Source organism: Musa acuminata, chromosome BXJ2-6 (assembly GCF_036884655.1).
Source record: "Musa acuminata AAA Group cultivar baxijiao chromosome BXJ2-6, Cavendish_Baxijiao_AAA, whole genome shotgun sequence".
Taxonomy (NCBI): domain Eukaryota; kingdom Viridiplantae; phylum Streptophyta; class Magnoliopsida; order Zingiberales; family Musaceae; genus Musa; species Musa acuminata.
In genome coordinates, this window is record NC_088343.1 from 39,609,289 (window position 1) to 39,631,085 (window position 21,797).

General features: G+C 42.0%; 3 protein-coding genes across 6 annotated transcripts; all 3 read left to right on the top strand.

The window, feature by feature from the left end:
• The first annotated feature begins 987 nt into the window (after positions 1–987).
• Positions 988–8,969, top strand: LOC103989325 (U-box domain-containing protein 7). Of its 4 annotated transcripts, none has more exons than XM_009408133.3 (7): positions 988–1,212; positions 1,403–1,525; positions 1,714–1,789; positions 2,217–2,402; positions 5,351–5,458; positions 6,487–7,661; positions 7,966–8,969. In XM_009408133.3, exons 3-7 carry the CDS (start codon positions 1,733–1,735, stop codon positions 8,762–8,764), a joined length of 2,325 nt encoding a protein of 774 aa, XP_009406408.2. In that variant the 5' UTR covers positions 988–1,212; positions 1,403–1,525; positions 1,714–1,732; the 3' UTR covers positions 8,765–8,969. The 4 variants fall into 4 exon arrangements, with proteins under 4 accessions (XP_009406408.2, XP_009406407.2, XP_064970280.1 ...); XM_009408132.3 differs by having other exon boundaries at positions 1,033–1,212; positions 1,711–1,789; XM_065114208.1 differs by lacking the exon at positions 988–1,212 and adding an exon at positions 1,251–1,381 and having other exon boundaries at positions 1,480–1,525; positions 1,711–1,789.
• Positions 8,970–9,297: 328 nt separating this feature from the next.
• LOC135581094 (receptor protein kinase-like protein ZAR1) lies at positions 9,298–16,929 on the top strand. Its single transcript, XM_065114210.1, has 8 exons — positions 9,298–9,561; positions 9,649–9,764; positions 11,779–11,878; positions 11,990–12,590; positions 12,677–12,771; positions 13,629–13,703; positions 13,773–15,790; positions 16,125–16,929. The coding sequence occupies exons 7-8, from the start codon at positions 14,302–14,304 to the stop codon at positions 16,781–16,783; spliced, it is 2,148 nt and encodes a 715-aa protein (XP_064970282.1). The 5' UTR covers positions 9,298–9,561; positions 9,649–9,764; positions 11,779–11,878; positions 11,990–12,590; positions 12,677–12,771; positions 13,629–13,703; positions 13,773–14,301; the 3' UTR covers positions 16,784–16,929.
• Positions 16,930–17,595: 666 nt separating this feature from the next.
• Positions 17,596–20,276, top strand: LOC103989328 (zinc finger AN1 domain-containing stress-associated protein 15). The gene is made up of 2 exons (XM_009408139.2): positions 17,596–18,483; positions 19,884–20,276. The coding sequence occupies exon 1, from the start codon at positions 18,000–18,002 to the stop codon at positions 18,480–18,482; it is 483 nt and encodes a 160-aa protein (XP_009406414.2). The 5' UTR covers positions 17,596–17,999; the 3' UTR covers position 18,483; positions 19,884–20,276.
• Positions 20,277–21,797: the final 1,521 nt, after the last annotated feature.

Below are 21,797 nucleotides of genomic sequence, written 5' to 3' on the forward strand. Positions count from 1 at the left end.
TTGAATCCCTCAGATTTAATGCTTAAAAGTTTTTCCTCAATTTCCATTGTTATGTGGGAATCATGAAATGTAGGAATAAAGAGGTTGAGCAGTATTATGTCTCTCTTGCATTATAATTATTTATTTTGTGACACCAACATTTTCTTTGTAATTTGCATTTTGCATTATATAGTAAAATGATCAGATCAAAGTTAATCTCTAATAAGCAATTACTGACAAATCACAGAAATCTACTCCTAAAATTTAGATTAAACACAGAGTTGAGATATTTTTAGAAATAGTATTATTTGGGTCTACTTTTATATCCCACAAAAAGGGTTAAGATATTTTGTACACCACTAACTCATATTAGCCTTTTACTATATTTAGGTCCTCTTATTGGGTCAAGCTTTGGTTGACCTAATCTAAATATGGCAAAGTCCAAGTAACTCTAGCAGGGGTAGTTTCAGTATTCCGCGCTCCCTTAGAGGTCAAATCCGTCCGATTAAGATATTTAATGTCGGCCGGCGCCGACCACCGTCGGTTCGAGTCGGCGACGCTTGCCCGATGGATCGGGAGAAGACGACCCTTTCTCCCATCGTCGCCGCACACGTGGCTCGATGATGCGATCTCTGCCGTCCGATCCTTAAAGTCGCGATCCCGGACGCCCGTGACGGGTCCCTTAACTCCAAGCCACAGGAATAACGAGGGGCCCTTTCCAATCGACGTCCGTGATCTCGTCCTTTTGACCCAACCGACGGCTGCGATCCGTCGTGGGTCGGATTTGCTGACGCCGTGCTCGTCGCCGACCGATCTTTTCGAAAGAAATACTCTTCCTGACCGTGAGTCAAATACCCGTAAGTCTTCTACATTGGGTCCCGCATGGATCCGGCGTTTACATCTAATGATAAATCAGGTACATGAGCGGGTGGAAGACAGGGCAGACTGTGGAATTATTATTTTATATAAACGCAAGGAATAATTTCTTTTTTAGCAACAAGAAATGCGCTTAAATATATTTCTTTTAAGTGTCGTATAAATATGGCGATCCGTCTCCGTACGTCCCGATCCTAATCTCCTCCCTTCTCCCGAGAGATGGTGGAAACTGCTTTGCTCCGCGGATTCCGGAACTCCAATTTGGGGTCGCCCCAGGAGCTCCCGGTCTCGATCCTTTTTCCTTGCCTTCGGCACATGAATTAACGTTCACGGGCTGATTTCTGAATTGCTTTTGGGGTAGGTTTAGGATCGAATTCGTGGTTCGAAGCATTCATTGTTTTTTGGCTCATCCTTTGTGTGTTTAACGGCGTCCGAGCTGTGGATATGGCTTCGATCGTCATTCTCTTTCCTTTTTCTGGTGGTCGGTTCGGTGTCGCATCAGATGGATGAAATCTCAATTCTCAAGGTGCTTTCTTTTTCTAACCAGGTCTTCTTTTAATGAGATTCTTGTAAGGATGACATCCGCTGACCTAATTGGGATGCTGGCGTGTGTCGCACTCGTAGAGGCATTGGCGCGGACTTCTTCTTTTGTTATCTCCAAAATTCAAATGTGAGATTCTCTTACCGTTGATTGGCTGTTGTGAACTTCATATTTCCTGGTCTTCCATTTCAATTTCATATTGTCTCTTGCAATGCTTTTGGCCCGAAGATTCCTCGATGGAGTCGATTGCCCCTTCCGTTCCTTTTCTGAGACTGGTTCGACAAGGTCTTATATTTTCTTCTCGATGCTTTCAGCAGAGCGTAAGTTTCTTTGAGGATGATCATGGATTCGATTGAGGCTGAGGAGAACCTGTTTGCCGTCAGCGATGCAAAGGTTAAGACTAATCTGCTCTTTAGTTAGAACCGTCATGGAAGGTTAACTCCTGCAATGCCTAATGAATGGAGATTATAATTGCAATGTCAACAATTATTGTCACTGTAGGCTTGTAATTTTTTTTTATTTTGTTGTCTCACCATGCAAACTTTTTCATTCGATTTTTGTTTGTTGTTATTCTTATGCAAGCAATACAAGCTATATACTGACAATTAATCCTGTATACTGAAAAATATGTTCTTTATTTTTAAAATTTTCAGTTATTTTTCTATAAATCATGGAGGCAAATCTATGAGACCATTCCTTGTTAGGTTTGGTAGATGAGGAAGTAACATCTGAGAATAATCTCCTGCATCCTAGTTAGTGTAAAATTTATTGGAGTGCTTGTTTGGAAAGTGTTGGTATAACAGTTTTGCATGGTCTACAGTTGCATGGAGCAATGTGTAAACAACTTTCAAAAATTGTTTATAAAGTCTTGGGAATATTTCCTGTGCTGGAAGCAGCAAGGCCTAGAAGCAAGTCTGGAATACAGGCATTATGTTCATTGCATGTGGCTATAGACAAGGCCAAGGGTCTTCTTCAACATTGCTCAGAATGTAGCAAACTTTACTTGGTGAGCTTTTGTTCATAATCTTCATGTTGGCTATTTTGATATGTTTATTTTGAAAACTAATTTATTTCCACTATGGAAAGAGATGGTAATGGAACATGATTTATTTTAACGTAAGAATAGAATTGTGATAAAATAAAGCATAGGTAAGAAAATGCTTGCAAAATTCTGTTAGCACACTACTACAAATTATAATTGTCGTTATAATCTTTTTTAAATATCTTATGCTCTGAATCTTCATACACTATTCTTAGTTGAATAACTTTATAGCTATTATACTGTAAGTTACACTAGCAATATTGTGATTATGGTCGCATTTAATATGATAACTAGTATGTTAAGTCCAGAACTCTAGCCAGCCTACTTACTTTGGTTTAAACATATTTCAGTTTACCGAAAGCATTTTTAGGTCCAAAGAAAAGACAAATGAATAGCCACCACTGAAAAGTGGTTCGTAGGGGTCTAGGCAGCTGAGGACTTAACAAGCGCATCTGCACCAGCATTGATTGATTAGTCCAACTTATAATGACTATTATGTTATATATTTTTAAAAAGGATTCAGTACCTCTTTCACTTCTTTGGTAGCTAGTTCATTGAGTGGTGATGACCCCAAATCCAGGTCACAAGTCCAATTGCATGAACTTCAGGTGATTCTGCAACCACTGAAAGTCTGAATCGACATAAAAATGCATGTTAGGGATGCCAATAGCAGCCTGTCTTGTAGGCAATTGTTACCATCTCTTGTTGAACAACCTATAAATATATGTTAGTAATGTCACTATCTAGTATCGGACACATTACTTGGGCTTGTAACAGCCAGCTACATGCTACATGGCAACCAAAAAAGTAACAATATTGCCATAATTCAAATAAGTTTAAATTAGTCTTTAAACAATCTAAAATGCAAGGTATGTAAAACCGTACTGTATCGGTGTTTCGAGATTGACTCGGTACGGTATGGTACCGGCGTACCAAGCGGTACACCCTAATGTATCAAACAATTTTATATATTTTTCTTTATTACTGTAGCACTGTAGCACTATATCACTGTAGTGGTACCGGGCGGTCCACGTACCGGTACACCATCAGACCGATACATACCTCCTGTACCGGGCGATATCATTCAGTACTGCATACCATGCTAAAATGTACATTGGTAATGTGGCTATGCACTATCAGACACATTACTTATGCTTGTGGCAACCAGCTACATGGCGAATAACAAAGTAATAAAGTTGCCAAAATTCAACAAAGATTAAACTAGTCTGGACTTATGAATATATCTATCTACTGCCCTCTATCTCTCCTTTGCATGTTCCTTTGGCTGACACCTTTTCTAATTCTTCAAATATGCACATAGATTTGTAGTTGATAAGATTACCAGCTTATTTACTAACATTTACTTTTCAACTTGCATGTGTTTTGGCAACCAATTATATGAACCAAGGTAATAATAGATTCAGCAAAATGTTAATTTAAGTTGTTGATGATAAAGGAATGTATTCCAAAAAACAAATCATAACAATCATTTGGCAATAAATTAAAATGGAACTCATCCTCCTTATATCATGTTAAACTATTGACATTGGTAGATGTTTGACTGGTTCAAAGTAACTAAACATCTCAACCATCCAAAAGTTAAAGGTCACTTTGTTTCCAAGAAATCAAAAATCCTTTCACGAGTGGTGTATTGGATGTTTGTGCTATATTATAAACCCTTGCATGGTCTTGATTTTGCACTTATGTGGTGTTAACATGTCAACACCAGGTTGGTGCTATATTGTGACATTATGTTGGCACATAGGTCACACTAAAATGGCATCTGAGTTGTGACCATGTGACACTTGCATGGTAACTATGTGGCTTATGTTGCAGGAATGTGGTCTCTTTTTTTGTATTGACATACCACTTGTCCTTTATGTGCATACTTTACAATAGTCTGGTGATTTTTAGGATTTTGTATGCAATATAGATTTTGCTACATGCAAAAGGTTAACATAGTAATGTCAGGCCTAACCAGAGGTGGGTGTTCTTTTTACTAAGCCTGAAATTTTTTAGAATGTCATATATTATATTGATTATATGCTTGATTTAATAATTATAGCCATAAGTAATAAGGATTGTGGAGGGTTCCTTGTTCTTTGTATAGTTGGCTTGCCCACCTAGGCATACAAGGTTCTTTCCGCCTAGTGATTGCTTGAACATCTACATAACTTTAGTTGGGTGGTAATGCTGGTTTACAACTTGCATTATAGCTTGGGTCTGTTCCACTAGTTTAAATCAGCTCCACAGACCACAAATATGCGGATTATTAAGATTTAGTACAACATCGCCTCAGTTTGTAATTCTGCTCTATTCTGGCATGCAATGTCATTCATGTTAAGCTATTGCTCCATGTCCTTCGAATGAGGAACATGTGGAATACTGGCCATCTATAAGGGAATGGAAAGATCCAAGCAAGCAGGATTCCATAGGGTGCTGGTCAGAGTGGATGCACCCAGTGTCACAAATTACATCAATGAACATGTGGTGTACCATGGCCCCTAAATGCCTTAGTTGCTGGCATCAAAAAAATGACAGTGACAGTTAATGCAATTAGACTTTGTTTCATACTCAGAAATGCAACAGGATGGAACACTATTTGGCCAAGTTTGGATGCCTATGTAGAACTCTGTAGCTAGGGAATGGACTTTAATAAACACGTTTTGGGGGACCTTCTAATTGATCTACAGACAGACAGTTAACGAAAGTTTCTTCTTCTTAAAAAAATGATTAGAATGAGCAAACATTATAGAAGTCCTTATTGGTTACAGTGTTCTATTGGTAAAATTTAATTGCAATATGTTTTATGCACTCTGATATTTCTCATTTAAATGAGACAATATGGCAATTGAAACTTCATGCTTCACAAATAACTGTATCTTTATGTGCATCTGTCCTTTAATTTACAGGCTATAACTGCGGACTCAATTCTTGTAAAATTTGAGAAAGCCAGAGGTGCTCTTGAACAGAGTCTTCGGCGAGTTGAGGACATAGTTCCACAAGCTATTGGTTGTCGGGTATGTCAATGACCTGTGTTCTTTGTACTCGTAAAGCACTCTAATATTCTGATCCTTGCTGCTGGTTACCATTCACCTCTTATAAACAATCTTCTACATATTGTATATACTACTTTTCTTCGTTCTTTTTCTAGTTTGTATGTCAAAGGTTCCCTCTGGTACCTTTCATTAGTTACCTTTCATCTGTGTTCTCTGAACAAATCTTGGTTGTCCCTTCCAGAAAACCACCAGTGATCCAATGTTCTTTGCCTTTGATTGGCATGCATGATGCATTACTTTGTGGTCTTATTCATTCTAGAAACCACATGTGTAATCTGATGGAAAATCCTTGCTTATGGAAAGCACATACACCAGTAATGTCAATTACTTGTATGTATGTCCGACAAGTCCCTGCAAGGTTGGACAGTTCTCAAATTCCTAACTCTTTTATGGCAGCACACGTCTTGTAAACTCCACTTTTAGCAGTAGTCCTTTTTACTAGGATGGTTTATTTTGCTAAGTGAAAGCTGTGTAACATTCCATTTTTTGCTCTTTTTTCTGTCATTCAGTTTGGGTCAGTTTTTCTTCTTAACAAGCTTCCCACTAATGAAATGAGGAAGTGACCTGCATCCATTTAAGGGTATCCTCTCATTTGTATGATCTTAAGATTGTGCACAGGCACAAATCACGAAGCCTGATGGAACTTTTAGTTATCTTACATTTATCTGTACGTCTCTTACCTTCTTCTAGTCTTTCTAATGTTTTTTGTTACTTATGAATTTCTTTGTCATTTTTAGGTTTAGTAAGAATGTTTTTTATCATCATCTATAAGGTTCAAAGGTGTCATTAAATGATGCTGGGGTGTGGGTATATCATTTGTCAGTTATATTTTATTATGTGCTTGTGTGGCTGTGCTATAGTATTTTTTACTTTCAAATGTCCAATCATTCTGCAGGTTCTGTTGTTTAATGTTTTTTTATCAGTTATATCTTGTTATCTCATGGAAGATTAATTTTTTGTTTCTTCTTCTGGTTACTTATGTGATTCAGATTATAGAGATCATCCGAGAGTTGGAGGTGACTGTCTTCACCTTGGATCAATCAGAGAAGCAAGTTGGTGATGAAGTGATCTCACTGCTGCAAACGGAGAAAAGATTTAGCAGTAATTCCAATGATGGTGAAGAACTTGAAGTTTTCCACCAAGCTGCCTTAAAGCTGGGCATTATGTCATCTAGGGCAGCTCTGACAGAGAGAAGGGCTCTAAAGAGGCTGATAGAAAGGGCACGTGCCGAGGAAGACAAGAGGAAGGAATCGATTGTTGCATACTTATTGCATCTCATGAGAAAATATTCAAAACTTTTTAGAAATGAGGCAGCCCAGGACACTGACTCCCAAGGTTCTGCTCCATGTTCACCCACTGTCCTTGGTTCTATTGAGGATGTTGGCAAGAATGGCCAAGTGTTTGAGAAGCAGATATCAAAAGTCAGTTCTTTTGATTTCAAGAAAAATGGTGTGAAATCAAGTAACATGCCAATACCTCCTGAGGAGCTAAGATGTCCAATCTCCTTGCAACTCATGTATGACCCAGTCATTATATCATCTGGGCAGACATATGAACGGGTATGCATCGAGAAATGGTTCAAAGATGGACATAATACTTGCCCAAAGACCCAGCAACAACTGCCTCATCTCAGTCTTACACCAAATTATTGTGTTAAAGGCTTAATTGCAAGTTGGTGTGAACAGAATGGCGTCTCAGTACCTGAAGGTCCACCTGAATCTCTTGATTTGAACTATTGGAGGTTAGCATTATCAGAGCATGATGCCACATACTCGAGATCTATGGGAAGCAGTGGTTCTTGCCAAATGAAGAATGTGCAACCAGTTCCTATGGGGGAGAGTGGTGTAGTGGAGAAACTGAAGGTGGATCAGAGTGCAACTGTGGACAATGGCTCGTGTGAAGATGATGAAGTGGATGAATTTGAAAGATATGAGAACTTGCTGGCAGTGTTCAATGAAGGTGGAACAGTGGAGAAACGGTGCATAGTTGTCGAGCAGATAAGATTCCTTCTGAAGGATGATGAGGCAGCTAGGATCTATATGGGCGCAAATGGGTTTATGGAGGCACTTGTCCAGTTTTTGAGGTCAGCTGTTCATGAAGGAAACACAAAAGCCCAAGATTCTGGTGCAATGGCACTCTTCAACCTTGCTGTCAACAATAACAGGTGATTACGCCACGCCATTCATCCTCAAGTTCTGCCAGTATTTTGTTCCAATCTTTTTATTTTTCTTCCTAAATGCTAGCTCACACAGGTCAAATGTCATTGCATAAGGGTCTGTTTTCCTTGGGATGGCTAACATAACATCCTTGTGTGTTCTACATTCAAATTGTGGAAGACAATTTTTTGGTGAATTCCAACAACAATTACTTGCTCCAGTATATTCTTACTGGTACTTGACCTAGTAATGGTAGATCTTTTCTTTTTAATATTTGTCCTCATGGCTCTATCATTCTCTGTGTACCATCAGGAACAAAGAAATGTTGCTGTCTGCCGGAGTGATACCCCTGCTTGAGGAGATGATTCAAAATTCTGATGCATATGAGGCGGCTGCTGCCCTCTACCTCAACTTATCATGCCTTGACGAGGCCAAGCCTATAATTGGCTCGAGCCAAGCCGTCCCTTTCCTCATTCAGCTCCTGCAGGCCCGTCATCATAGAAGATCTTGCAAGCACGACGCCCTCTATGCTTTATACAACCTCTCAACACACCCTGCAAATATTGCTTCCCTCCTTGCTGCTGGCATTATAAACTGTCTTCACTCCTTTACAGCTCCTTCAGGTTCCACTGGTAACATATGGTCTGAGAAGGCCTTGGCAATCTTAATAAACTTGGCATCAAGCGTCGAGGGAAAGAAGGAAATAGTCTCCACTGCAGGTCTCATTGGAGCAATTGCAGGGATCCTGGACACTGCAGCACCAGCTGACCAAGAGCAGGCTGCGTCGTGCCTCTTAATTCTATGCGACGACGACAAGTGCATCCACATGGTACTACAGGAAGGAGTGATACCAGCTCTCGTGTCTATCTCAGCCAACGGAACACCGAGGGGGAGGGAGATGGCACAGAAGCTGCTGAAACTATTTCGAGAACAGAGGCAACGCGAACTGTCACCCATGCAGGAGCAACTACACCAGGTGTATCGAACAATGTCTATTGGTGGTGCCAGTGCTCCTGAAGTGAGGCCACTGAGCAAATCAAGATCGCGAAGACTTGGGCGGGCGTTGACTTCAATGTGGAAGAACAGGAATTCTTCATGGAATCACTGCTAGAACCGAAGAAATCACCCGGGTAAACTTTGATCATTAATCCTCCTGTAGCAGTTTTCCCCTTGCCTTCAGCGAGGTATAGGAATAAAACCCGGAAATGTACAGGTCTCTTCCATTTGGGAAGTTGTAGGTATTGCTTGTATATCCCTCACTACTTGTACAACAGTGCAATCTTTCCAATGCAATGTCAGTTCGTCACTTGTTGCCACTGTCAAATGCCGCCTTCTGTTCTATGAGGATTACACAGATTTATGGAGATAAATATTGACTGGTTCGCATTTTATAGAATTATTGAATCCAGATTGTAAATTCCTGTAAATTAAACAGTCACATACGTTGTATACTGCGCTCTCTTTGATGAGCTATCGGATGTAGACCGAGGATACAAACCGATCCGAAGAGCCTCTCTGATGGACAAAATGGGTCGGGTTAACGGATTATTCGAATCCAAAAGTTATCAGGAGCGAACAGTGCGGTCTAACTCTAACATGGGCGGAGACCCGATAGGCTCGTTAACCATGTTTACGCACTCTGCGGTACGGGTCGGATCTTTTCTGCCTTCCCTCTCAGCCAATCCCCCCTCGTTTGGCTCCTCCTCTTTCCCATCTAGGGTTTCCTGTCGCTGCTTCCGATGCATATTCTCTGTCTTTATCGTATCTCGTTTATCACGAAGCACGATTTGAGTGGTCGTCGATCGTTTCCCTCGATGCCTGGGCGCACCGTCGACGATCTCAGCGAGGACCTCTTCGCACCCCCTTTCTTTTCAGCTACCGGCCTGTTCTGATGTGTGTCCATGATGGGTTGGTTAGCTTTCTTCTTGGCGGCGCTCCCATTGTTGAGATTGTTGCTCTATTGTTATATTGCATCTTTTCTATTGGCTGTATCAGATGGACGCGATCCAAATGGTGAAGCCAGTGAAGGGGACGACCACGGTCTTCTTCGTTCTCAAAGGAAGGCGTCATTGTCGCCTCCGATTCTCGCGCTAGCATGGGACGATATATTTGTAAGCACTTAGTGTATTGGATGCTAATTGCATGCCTTTTCCTTTCTTTTCTTTTTTGTTTTGTTGTCATTGTTGTTTATGCCGACCTAGCATCTGGGAAAATATGGTTGTGCTATCTGGAGATGAACACAGTTGGCCATTTGGGTGGTCTACCTTACTGTTTACAGAATATGAATTTAGTTACTTCTGGTCAATGTGTCAACTTGGAAGAAAGGTGGTATATGGTATTGCTAAATGCATGGAATTATGTCTGTATGAACGGAAAAAAAATTTTGGACAAAGATAAAAATTGCAATATCAGAGATTGTAAATCATACTTTTTTGTTTGTATAGATGAGCCCATAAAATATGATATTATGTTAACTCTGATTTTGATCTTCTTTAGTTGTCTTTCTTCAGTAAACTTTTTCTGAAGTGAGTGCATTAACTTGCATGTAGATGTTCTACCGTAAACACAAAGAAACTGTAACCCCCAAAGAGTGAAAAAAATGTATTCTTCCATGACCAAGCTGAATGAAAGATGGAACTTCATTTTGAGAAATAAAAGGAAACTAAGGTCAATGTATGAGTTGTCCTTATGTAAGCTAGTATATGATTATTGCTGCATGGTTGACATAGAAACTAACTTATTTGACATTGATATTTCACATAATACTATTAAGATGACTAATTGAGTTATAGACAGGTATTGTGTTGTCTGCGTATATTCTGTGCTGGTGAAGAACTGGCATGAAATATACAACTGTGGTGAGCGGACGATGATGTTTGTGAATGTTTCCATGTGTGCCCACAGTTGCCTATACTTTGCCTTTTCATGATGGACGCAAAGTTGGCAAGTTCTATGTCACTGTTTGGATCCATCAACTCATTCTCGTTATTGGATTTTTAGTCTGAGGAGAATTTACTTCTTTCTCATGCTTAGTATTTTTCAAAGTTTGCTGCACGTGTTATTTAAATTTGTCTTGGGTGAGTTTTGGTGTGGAAATTTTGCATATTCTGATACATGCTTTTTATATGTTTAATTTTGAAGGACTTCAGATTTTCTAGCATTCCTCATTGAGCTGATTATTGTTTAATGAATTTTCATGTGAAGAGTCATTATTAGTGTATGAATTAGAGTTCACCATAAGCTTAATATGGAATGCTGAAATTGATTTCTGACCCATCGGTCGTGTTCTCAACATGATCCTTATTCCTCTTCTTAATAGTTTATTTACATTTTCTATTTTCTACATTTTTTTCCTTTTTTGTTTGTTGTGAAGCTCATGGGCTAGTTTGTATATATTAAATTGGACCAGTCCCTTAATTTTTGATAATTGGCATTGCCTTCATCCCCTACCACTCCACTTCCATCATCCACTCCATTATTGCCTCCCTGCACTCCCCAATTGCTTTGTGGATCACCACGCTCCAATCTGTGCAACCTGCTGCAGCCTAGCATAGGCCTGGTATTATACCAGCCAATCTTTTTATTGTTTTCATGACAATTATGGCCAGAAACTCATTTAACTGTGAGAAAATGATAGAGAACTAATAGAATAAAAAGTTCCAAAGAAGAGGAGAAAGTTAGGATGAGAATCAGGATGAATACAGGCCCTTGGCCTGATAACTTCCATTAGTTCTTATAACTTATTGGTCTAGACACAACTATTCTCTTTTATAGCATACCTACCAACTATTTACCGAAGTTAGGTTTTATGAGTTATGACGTATTTAGAATGTCTCAGAGCTAATCTAAAGAACTCTTGCGAGTTTGGGTGGGCTCAGACTTTCCATCCTGCAGTTGGAGTTTCTGGGTACTGCCACATACATGTAAATGTTGGTGAACATTTTTCATAACATGATTGAGATAATCTACATTTTTATCATAAATGCAAAGTGAAAAAGAACCAACACCTAATATTTTGCGTCATGATGTACTTGTACATTACTTTCAGTATCTTCCTGTGGCACAGATTAGTTCGATAGATCATTCCTAGACATCACTATAAGCTTTTGCCTTGTCTCTTTTCAGGAACTTCTAATTTGACTGTTGCTCGACATTATGTATATAAGACATGCTTAAACATATCATTTATTCCTTGGTGGGACTATGACTTGTCAACATGCTTAAAGTGAGTGATCAATTGGACGAGTACCAAGCTGCTTAACAAACATTGTTCACTTGACTAGTTTTCTTACTGAACCTTTTTAACTTTTTGTCTCTTTCATCTGCGCCTTCTCAGAGTGTGATGAAAATAATCGAGATCAATCCATGTATGCTCGGTACAATTGCTGGAGGTGTTGCAGATTGCCAATTCTGGCACAGGAATGAAGGTATCAAGGCATTGCTGTTACCTGTCCACACATATTTGTCTACATTGTACATTTGATAGTCTGTTTATACAATTGTGATTTCTACCTTAGTTATGCTGTTATTTGTCCATGACTATTGAAATTTTGGGTTATAATCCATTAAATCTTTTAATGGTCATCATTTTCATCCTGTGAAGTGATGCGTACATGAACTGGCAAACATGAGAATGATCTCAGTTGCAGGTGCTTCAAAGCTATTAGCAAACATTCTTTACTCTTCATTGAGGAATGGGTACTGAACTCTTATCGCGGAATGGACCCTTCAGTAGGGACCATGACTGCTGGATGGAATGAAAAGGTGTAAGCTAGTTGTTTGTTTCTTTCTCCTGTTTCCACTTAAGCTGTATTCCTGGTTCTCTTTGATTTTAGGGGCGGATTGTACTATGTTGACAGTTAAGGTGGAAGGCTCAAGGGAACACACTTTTAAGTTGGCCCAGGAAGTCCATATGCTTATGGTGTTCTGGATAATGGGTAGGCATTTTATTTTCATGGTTGTTTAAGCTCAGTTAAATTTTGTTTATTTAATATTTAGACATCGTTATGACATGACAATCCAGGAAGCTGCAGAACTGGCACAGTGGACCATTTATCGTGCAACTTTTTGTGATGGTGCTAGTGGTGGAGTGGCCAGTGGTACATCTTCAAGACACAAGTATTTTCTAGATTCTGTCAATGGACTTGATCTATTTTTGGTGATTCTGTTTTTAACTAAGCTTATTTGTTAGAGATTTACTAGCTTGATGCATTATTATTTCCTATCATTGTCACCATCTGTTGATAAGGGTTTCCTTGGTTACATTTCACATATGGTAAAATGACATTAACTGGTTATTCCATGATCTTTTCCACTGAAATTCTGATACTGCTTCTATCTCGTCATTCTATACTAGATTTCAGCCTCATTTCCATTTGAGACACTGGTGCTTTTAGTACAGTTTACCATGCTGAGACTGATGGTTGGAAGAAGCTCTCTGGAGATGATGTTGTTGAGCTTCATTACAAGTATCATCCTGTGGTCCAAACCCCCCTGTTAGCAAGAAATGGCAAGACGAACCAGCAGCCTGAATGGCCCAGCCTTTTGCTTTGTCAACTTTATGGAGGGGTGTGTCTCCAGCAGCTTGAATGACCAGCCTTTTGTTTTGTCAACTTTATGTTGGGTGGGTAGTTGATTGAGCGAGCCCTGGCAGCAGCTGAGCATGCATATAATCTGGACGAGTTGTTGAATTCTGATAAGATTTTGTTAGTCTTTCATTCATGCACGAGAACAAGAAACCTGCAGCATTAATGGCCGGCCGTTACTATCAAACCGTCGATGAATTTACTCATTTTATGATCAGCCATTTTTGTTGAAGCACAACACAGTCTCATGTAGAAGTCAGAAAGAAGCTGGATGCCATTTTCTTGTCTGTTGTCCTCAAATTGATGTTCATGTCTTAGCATTATGCCATGGTCGACCAGCCTGATCATCTTCGGATACCGTGTTCTGATGCAGTTGTTTCCTGGATGCAGATGTTACCATCCGTTCAACCTTGCTGCAGTAGATGATTCAGAATGGATTGCGTGGGTTCAGAAGCACCAACACAGGTAACGCCCATGTTAGTTCCTCTACTTTCTGCTCTCAGTTGGAACACTTATGTATTGTAAACAATATAGCCTACACCAACTCAAGAAGAGTTGGAAAGCCAACTTTACATGCTCCACCGGCAATGGATGGCTCATGATGCTAATGAGAGCTACACAGATCACGGAGAAGACAAGCGTCTCCGGCCATGACATTATAATAAAGTCGATCCAGAGCTGGAAACGTGATCTTTACTCCATGAACAGCGCACCGCAAGGAAAGCGAGGCACTAACAAAAGTATACCGCGGGATCGCAGGAAACTGGAAAAAGGACCATCACTTTAACATCCAAAAAAGTAGAGCCCAAGGTAAAGATATCACACCGTCTCCACCCGACTACTCTCCGCTCCTCTTCTCGTGGTCTCCTTAATTACAACACCAAACCATGCCCCACCCTCCTCTTCCTTCATAACCTTTGCTTTCCTCAGACTCCCCTTTGCTCCCACGCGTACCACAACCATCGATGGCTTAAGAATATGTATGCAACTCTTCTTCTCCACCCTGTCCTATCGCCACTTCGTCGGAGCAGCAGCAGCAGAGAATTGAATGCACTGAGATTAGATGAGGAGGAGGAGGTATCTCTTCACCGTCGTTCTTTTGGTAGTTCATATAATTCATGTGGCGAGGAGATGCCCGGCATTGTCGTCCGACGGGGTCTCCCTTCTCGCCTTCAAGGCTGCGGTATCCGACGACCCGTGGGCGTTCCTCGCGGGGTGGAGCGAGGAAGACGAGGACCCCTGCCGGTGGCCGGGCGTCTCCTGCGTCAATTTCACCGGCTTCATCCACCCCCGCGTCGTCGGCGTCTCCGTCTCCGGCAAGAACCTCACAGGCTACATCCCCCCCGAGCTTGGCGCGCTCCCTTTTCTCCGCCGCCTCAACCTCCACGGCAACCGCCTCTCTGGCACCATCCCGCCCCAGCTCTTCAACGCCTACTCCCTCCGCTCGCTCTTCCTCTACGACAACTTCCTCTCCGGCCCCTTCCCCGCTGCCGCCTGCGTCGTGCCACGTCTCCAGATCCTCGACCTCTCCCAGAACGCCTTCTCAGGACCGCTTCCGCTGGCGTTGCGCGGCTGTCGCCAGCTCCAGCACTTGCTGCTAGAGGAAAACCGATTTTCCGGCGAAATCCCCGCCGGGGTCTGGGCGGAGATGTCGAAGCTCGTCCAGCTTGACCTCTCTTCCAACGAGTTCGAGGGGCCTATCCCGCCGGACCTTGGCGAGCTCGACTCCCTCGGCGGCACGCTCAACCTCTCGCGCAACCGTCTCTCCGGCGCGATCCCCAGCGAGCTAGGGAACCTGCCGTCGACAGTCATCCTTGACCTGCGCTACAACAACCTCTCTGGGGAGATTCCCGGGGCCGGGTCGCTGGCTAACCAGTACCCGACGGCGTTCCTCGACAACCCGGGGCTGTGCGGGTTCCCGCTCACGATCACCTGCGAGGGGCCGGTAGGGGCGCCCTCAGCGGCGGAGGAGGAGGAGGGCCGAAGGGGAATGAAGGCAGGGCTGATCGCGGTGATCTCGGTGGCGGACGCGGCCGGGGTGGCGCTGGTGGGGCTGGTGCTGGTGTGCGCGTACTGGAAGGTGAAAAATCAACAGAAAGGCCGAGCGAAGCTGGGCCACGGCGGCGCAGGACTTGGCCGGCGGTGGTGCTTGTTTCCGTGCGGGGCGGCGATGGCTGAGAAGAAGGATGGCACGTCGTCCTCGGAAGAGGAGGATGATCAGGGGGGAGGCGTCGAGGGGGAGCTGGTGGCGATGGACAAGGGTTTCAAGGTGGAGCTGGAGGAGCTGCTTCGGGCGTCGGCGTACGTGCTGGGGAAGGGGGGGAAGGGCATCGTGTACAAGGTGGTGGTGGGGGATGGGATGGCGGTGGCGGTGAGAAGGCTGGGAGAGGGCGTTGGCGGAAAGTACAAGGAGTTCGCGGCGGAGGTGAGGGCGATGGGGCGGGTGCGGCACCCCAATGTGGTGCGGCTTCGTGCCTTCTACTGGGCGCCTGACGAGAAGCTGCTCATCACCGACTTCATCTCCAACGGCAATCTCGCCGCCGTTCTTCGCGGTCAGTAGCATCTCCTCGCCATCTCTCTCTCTCTCTCCCTCCCATCATAATTAAACTGTATTAAGTAGCTATTAGACACTATAGCTTCCCCTCCACACGGATCTTAAGGCGGGGGAACGCGATTGAATTGCCCATATGCACGAATCTGGATGCAATAGATTATTGTGTCACCTCCAGGCACAAATCGTAAGGCGGCGGACAGTACACCTCCGATCCAATACAGCATCTGTGGGAGTTAATTAGAAATAGATAATGCTTTATAGTTAATTTTATAATGTCAATCTTGTGCTGCTCCACTGACTCGAGTAGTGGCTGTGTGTGTGTGTGAGTGCAGGCCGGTCGGGGCAGCCGAATTTGTCGTGGGCGGTGCGGCAGCGCATCGCCAGGGGCGCCGCCCGCGGCCTCGCCCACCTCCACGACTGTAGCCCCCGCAAGCTCGTCCACGGCGATCTCAAGCCCTCCAACATCCTCCTCGACGCCGACTTCAACCCTTACATCTCCGACTTCGGCCTCCTCCGTCTCCTCCCCCTCACCTCCTCCGCCGCCACCAACCCCACCTCGGCCCCCTCCTACTCCTCCACCGCCGGCCTCTTCGGACCGGTGCCGTCCTCCGTCCAACCCACCCTCCTCGACCGCCCCAACCCCTACCGCGCCCCCGAGAGTCGCGCTACGGGCCACCCGACGCACAAGTCCGACGTGTACTCCTTCGGCGTCGTGCTGCTGGAGATACTGACCGGTAAGCAGCCGGAGATGCCGTCCTCTTCGGCGGAGCAGGTGGCGGGGCTAGTGAAGTGGGTTAGGAAGGGGTTCGAGGAGGCGAGGCCGCCGTCGGAGCTGGTGGACCCGGCTTTGCTGCAGGATGTGCGCGCGAGGGAGGAGGTCGTGGCGGCGTTCCACGTGGCGCTGGCGTGCACGGAGACGGACCCGGACGTGAGGCCGAGGATGAAGGCGGTGTCGGAAGACCTCGACCGGATCGGGTCATGGAGGAAGTGATCAAGAACACATATACCATCCAGACAAGGAGGAGAAGTGTTCTTGATCGTATATAATACTAGCAGTAGGGTCAAAATGTATTCTTTCCTTTCTGGAGGAGGTGGGAGTGAAATAAATATTGGAGAAGGTGATGATGTCTTCCATCTCTTCCATCTCTTCCGTCTTCTTCTTCGTACCTTCGGCAGGGAAAGACCAGTCGAGTCAGAAACGTAAAAGCAGAGTCGCTGGTGGACGAGGATGGACAGGAAATGCATGAACGTGCATCTCCTACGACTCTCAGAAACGCTGGTGGACGAGGATGAACAGGCAATATATATATAAAGATTCTCAGAAAAAAAAAAAGGACATGAAACATAATTGTTGTCTTCCAAAACTAATTATGTTTCTCTCGTCTTCATAATGCAGCTTGGAATCCAGAGGCAGATGACCTTTTGCTCCTGGAAAAGGTAGAGAGAGTCCTTCCAAATGTAGTACAAAAAGTAAACAGGGAGAAGAAAGGGGAAAATATATAAGAAGAGGGAACACTGCTGGTGTTGATAATATCACGGAGGACACAACCGTTGGATCCTGATCCAACGGATGGGCATCACTTGCAATCTCACACGTCAATTGTGATTTGGTTTGGTGTGTCATGTGCGGGTGGGAGTTGGGTCAGAAAGGATGGCTGATGGAGCAAATGAGCACACCAAGATCACAAGATCCACTCAGTGATGGGTGGCTCCGATTCAGCCATGTCAGTCCCAACGCTACCATAAATATTGTTTGTGTTTAAAGATATATATATATATATAAATATAATATTTTGGAGTAATTGTTTATTAGGATTTTTTTGGCACCGCGTTCGAAGATGCAACCTTTACCATTCCTTGGCCCCTGTTTCGACCCATCCTCTCGCCATTCCTCTGATTTCTCGCTCCGATCGATCGAGCTCGATCGGCGTCTACAATTTTAGACGTTCTCCAGCTTCGATTTCTTGGAAGCATGTGGAAATTTTTTATCCTTTCGTCCTGATTTCGGGTTCGGGTCGCTGTTCATCGGTCTCGTTTCCTCTGGTTTCTTCTCTGCGATCCGACCAAACAATCCTATTTTTCTTCGTTGATTTCCTTTTTCACTGATCTGTGGAATTTTCTGGCGTTGATTCGTACTTCTTTGATGTTCGCTTATTGACAAGTTTGATTTCTCGGTGGTGGATCGGATATCTTTCGAGAATTTCTCAATGGCTCGAGAAAGCTGTAATCTTGACAAAGATGAGGCGGAGATCTTTAAGGCCTCCTCCTCCTCTTCCCCTTCTGCTTCGCCACCCTCTCCTCCATCATCATCATCACCACCACCACCCCCATCTTCCACCGGTCTCCTGAAATCGTGCGAGGAATCCACTACTGAGAGGCGCGAGAGGCCGGAGATCCCGGCTCCTGCGATGACATTCACGGCTTCTTCGTCCTCGAAGCTTGACGAGGAGTCGGAGTCGTCGAAGCCAGACGAGGAGTCACATACTCCTGTAAGATTCAGTAAAAGGTGTTCCACTTGCCGCAAAAAGGTCGGTCTCACCGGGTTCCGGTGCCGGTGCGGCCACCTCTTCTGCGGTCGCCACCGCTACTCCGATGCCCATGAATGCTCCTTCGATTACAAGGCCGCGGGGAGGGAGGAAATCGCCAAGGCCAACCCTTTAATCAGAGCTGCCAAGATCATCAAGATCTGAGGTATAAAGCTGGCATCTTTCTCGCTTTCTTCTTCATCAGAGCTGTTATTAATTTGCTCTTCATCATTAGAACAAAAAATACACATTATATTATTTGGGTTTGTTTGACCCAATTATTGTTTTAATAGATCCTTTGATTTTATTTCTTTTTGATAATTCATTTTCAGCAAAATCAGCATAATAAGTTTAGATATAGCTTTTTTATTTGGAATAATGTGTTTGCAGATGTTTGATGGTATGAATTCTGAACTAGGATGAGTTTTCTCTTGAGTTTCTTTTTTCCTTTTTCGAAAAGGGAGGGTCAAGAAAATTGCGGTGGGTAAGCCATTAGATTCATTCTCTTCAGCATGTGGCTTCAGATTATCTGTAGCTTATGAGATAATGCATCATGTGTGAAGCTAATTCTCTTGAAAATTGCATTCATTGAATCATCAATACATTTGATTATTTCATGTAGATCCTCTCAAGGGGGTTTGGTTGAAGAGTCGATATAATTTATGTAGTTCTGAAGGGAATAAAATTCCTTGTTCTGATATCCAGCAAGAAATTTTAAATTGGCATATACAGGTGGAGGAAAAGTGAACTAACAAATAGAAGACAGTGAGTTCCACAATCTGGTACTGGTGGTAAAAGAGCAAGGGTTTAGAGAAAATTATGTGGAACATGAGTTTCATGCTTCTTTATTATTCATGCTAGTGTCTTTTTCGCCAGAGCTTAACTTTATAGAATTAGCTTTCAGGCAGAAGCAATCAACTATGTAACTTTAAAGTAAACACCGATCGATGCATTGTTGTATTAGGTTCGTGATACATCTTTGATAGCTACTTTTTCTTGTAACATTGTCACATAACAAGTAACTGATCGAAGATATTGTTTTTCTTTTTTAATCTTGCTCTTTGGCTAAACAGTGGAAGACTCATGAAAGTTTTACAGATCGGTTCTCCATCAAGGTAGTCTAACAAATTGGGTGTTAATTATGCCTTTGCACCTAACTGTATGTTACTGGGATCAATTAGCTCTTAAAAGAGAAAACATGAAGATGCTGCCAATATCGGATCTAGGGAGGATCAAATGGACATACTAGTCCAGCTCCTGCAAATAGTATTGTTGTCTCCACAAGTTTGTACCCTAATCACCTAGTCAGGAAATAGCAACCATTCCATGAAGCCAAAGCTTTCTGTCTGAAACCAATTAGCTTTGCAACTTCGAAGTAGCAAATCTATGGACAATCGAATGGTCATCTGCACTTTCTCATGTACTTTGTCGCTGTCAAACTAGTAGGTGGTAGTTCATTGACAGAGATATTGTGTTGATTTTTCTACCTTCCTTTATTATGAATCATGAGTTGGTTCCTCAACTTTATTGACATGGCCAATTTCTTTTCGTTGACATGCAATGTAGGTTAGGTGATCATAAAGTGTGTGTGGAAGGCCAACCTGGAAACTACTTCAAGTGGGCTCAAGCTACCCTGATGACGTGAAACAAAAGCTTTTGGAAGCATGCTTCTCTATGTGGCAGTCTCAAGAAATTGCTGCACTTGCTGTCCTTTCTCCTGTCAAAAAACAGTCTAATTTGGAGGCTATTAAGTCGTGATCTCAAAAGCTCAGGGCTAGCAAGACCAGATCATAGTCTTTCATCTCCTCTCCCAAGATGGGTTTGGAATTATATTTCTGCTGATGAATTAAGCAAATGAACTTTGGTCTAACTTTCATTTACTTTGACCATCAGTTGTTCTACCATTCTCAACTTTTATCTGGTGTCTATTGGACTATACACTGTTGCTTGCCTCCTGTATGTTGGCTTTGTCAGCTTGTGGTGCTATTAGAGATGACTTATATCTGCATGCACATTGACATGATCATGAGACAAGCTATGCTTGTAATCATGGATATGACATGGTGTAGACTTTGCATACCAAGGCTGGGATATGATTCTGAGATATATAACCTGTGCATGAGAGTCTACTTCATTTCTGACTTCAAACAAACAGGCTTAGAAACAACACATCATTGAGATCTTAATAATAACAAGTAGATGGTGATTGCCAATTCTTTTTAGTTTGTCAAATGAGAATATTTTTTTCATTTTTTTAAAGATAAACATTGAAGACAGAGTATATCATAGTCAAAATCTTTATCGATTAAATTAGTGAGGTTTTATTATCCATAGTCAAAAATTTTATTTAAGATATTAAACTTCAATTCATCATCATTCATGATATTTATTTGAAATCATTATAAAAAAAGGAAAGAAATTATATATTTGGATGACATGTTTGTCACCAGGAAATTAGTATACTTGTTTCGTAGTGGATGATTTGCATTGTTGAATCATACAACCTCATGAAGCTTTTCAATTGATCCCATTCCATGCATTCAGAAGCTTCCTTTTAAAGATAATATAAAATATCAATGTGTTGCTAAGTAGCAGCTTTAAGATTCCATAAAAAAGAGCAAATAGAATAAGTTAATGAAAAGCTGGAAAGTTACAAAGACCATATCTGAGGAGAAATGTGTTGTTGTTTTCTTCAAAGAGTGGAAATATTTTCACAGTGACATGACATGACACTTTGCAGCACTCTGACAATTATATGCTTCTGAGCTTCTCAGGAAAGAAGGGATATGGCAACGCATAAAGCGAGAGCCCGATTTCATGCCAAAAAAGGGGGACTCATTTTCCCACCCTTTACTTTGATTTGACTACTCTTTCAAAAGGGCGAATATATATATATATATATATATATATATATATATATATATATATATATATATATATATATATATATATTCGCCCTTTCGAAATTTGAGTTAATTCCAAGAAAAAAAGAGTTTTTTTTATTTTAAGATATTTTATAATTTTCATATTTCTCAAAAGATGATTTTTATTTATCATAATCTCATTGACAATATAACTTACAATGACTTATTGTTGTTATGTTATGGATAAGTCTAATCCACATATATAAAATTTACGATATCACTTATTTTAAAATAAGATTACAGTATGTTTAATATTTTTCATCAAAACACTATAATCTATTAAAAATACAAATGTACCCAAAACCCAATAGAAATCCGTTGGTATAAAAAAATAAGCCTATTTGTTTAAAAACAAAAATAATCAAATATGAAGAATTATATATCAGTCACAATGTTTTTTAATATACTTGAATTTTTTAAATAATATAAATCTATTCAAAAATATTAATTAATAAATTCAATTGACTCACTAAAGACCAATTGGGTGTGACCAAATAATATTCTAACTATTTTGTGAGGGAATATGCACTCGCGTCAAAAGAAGCTCCTCACGATA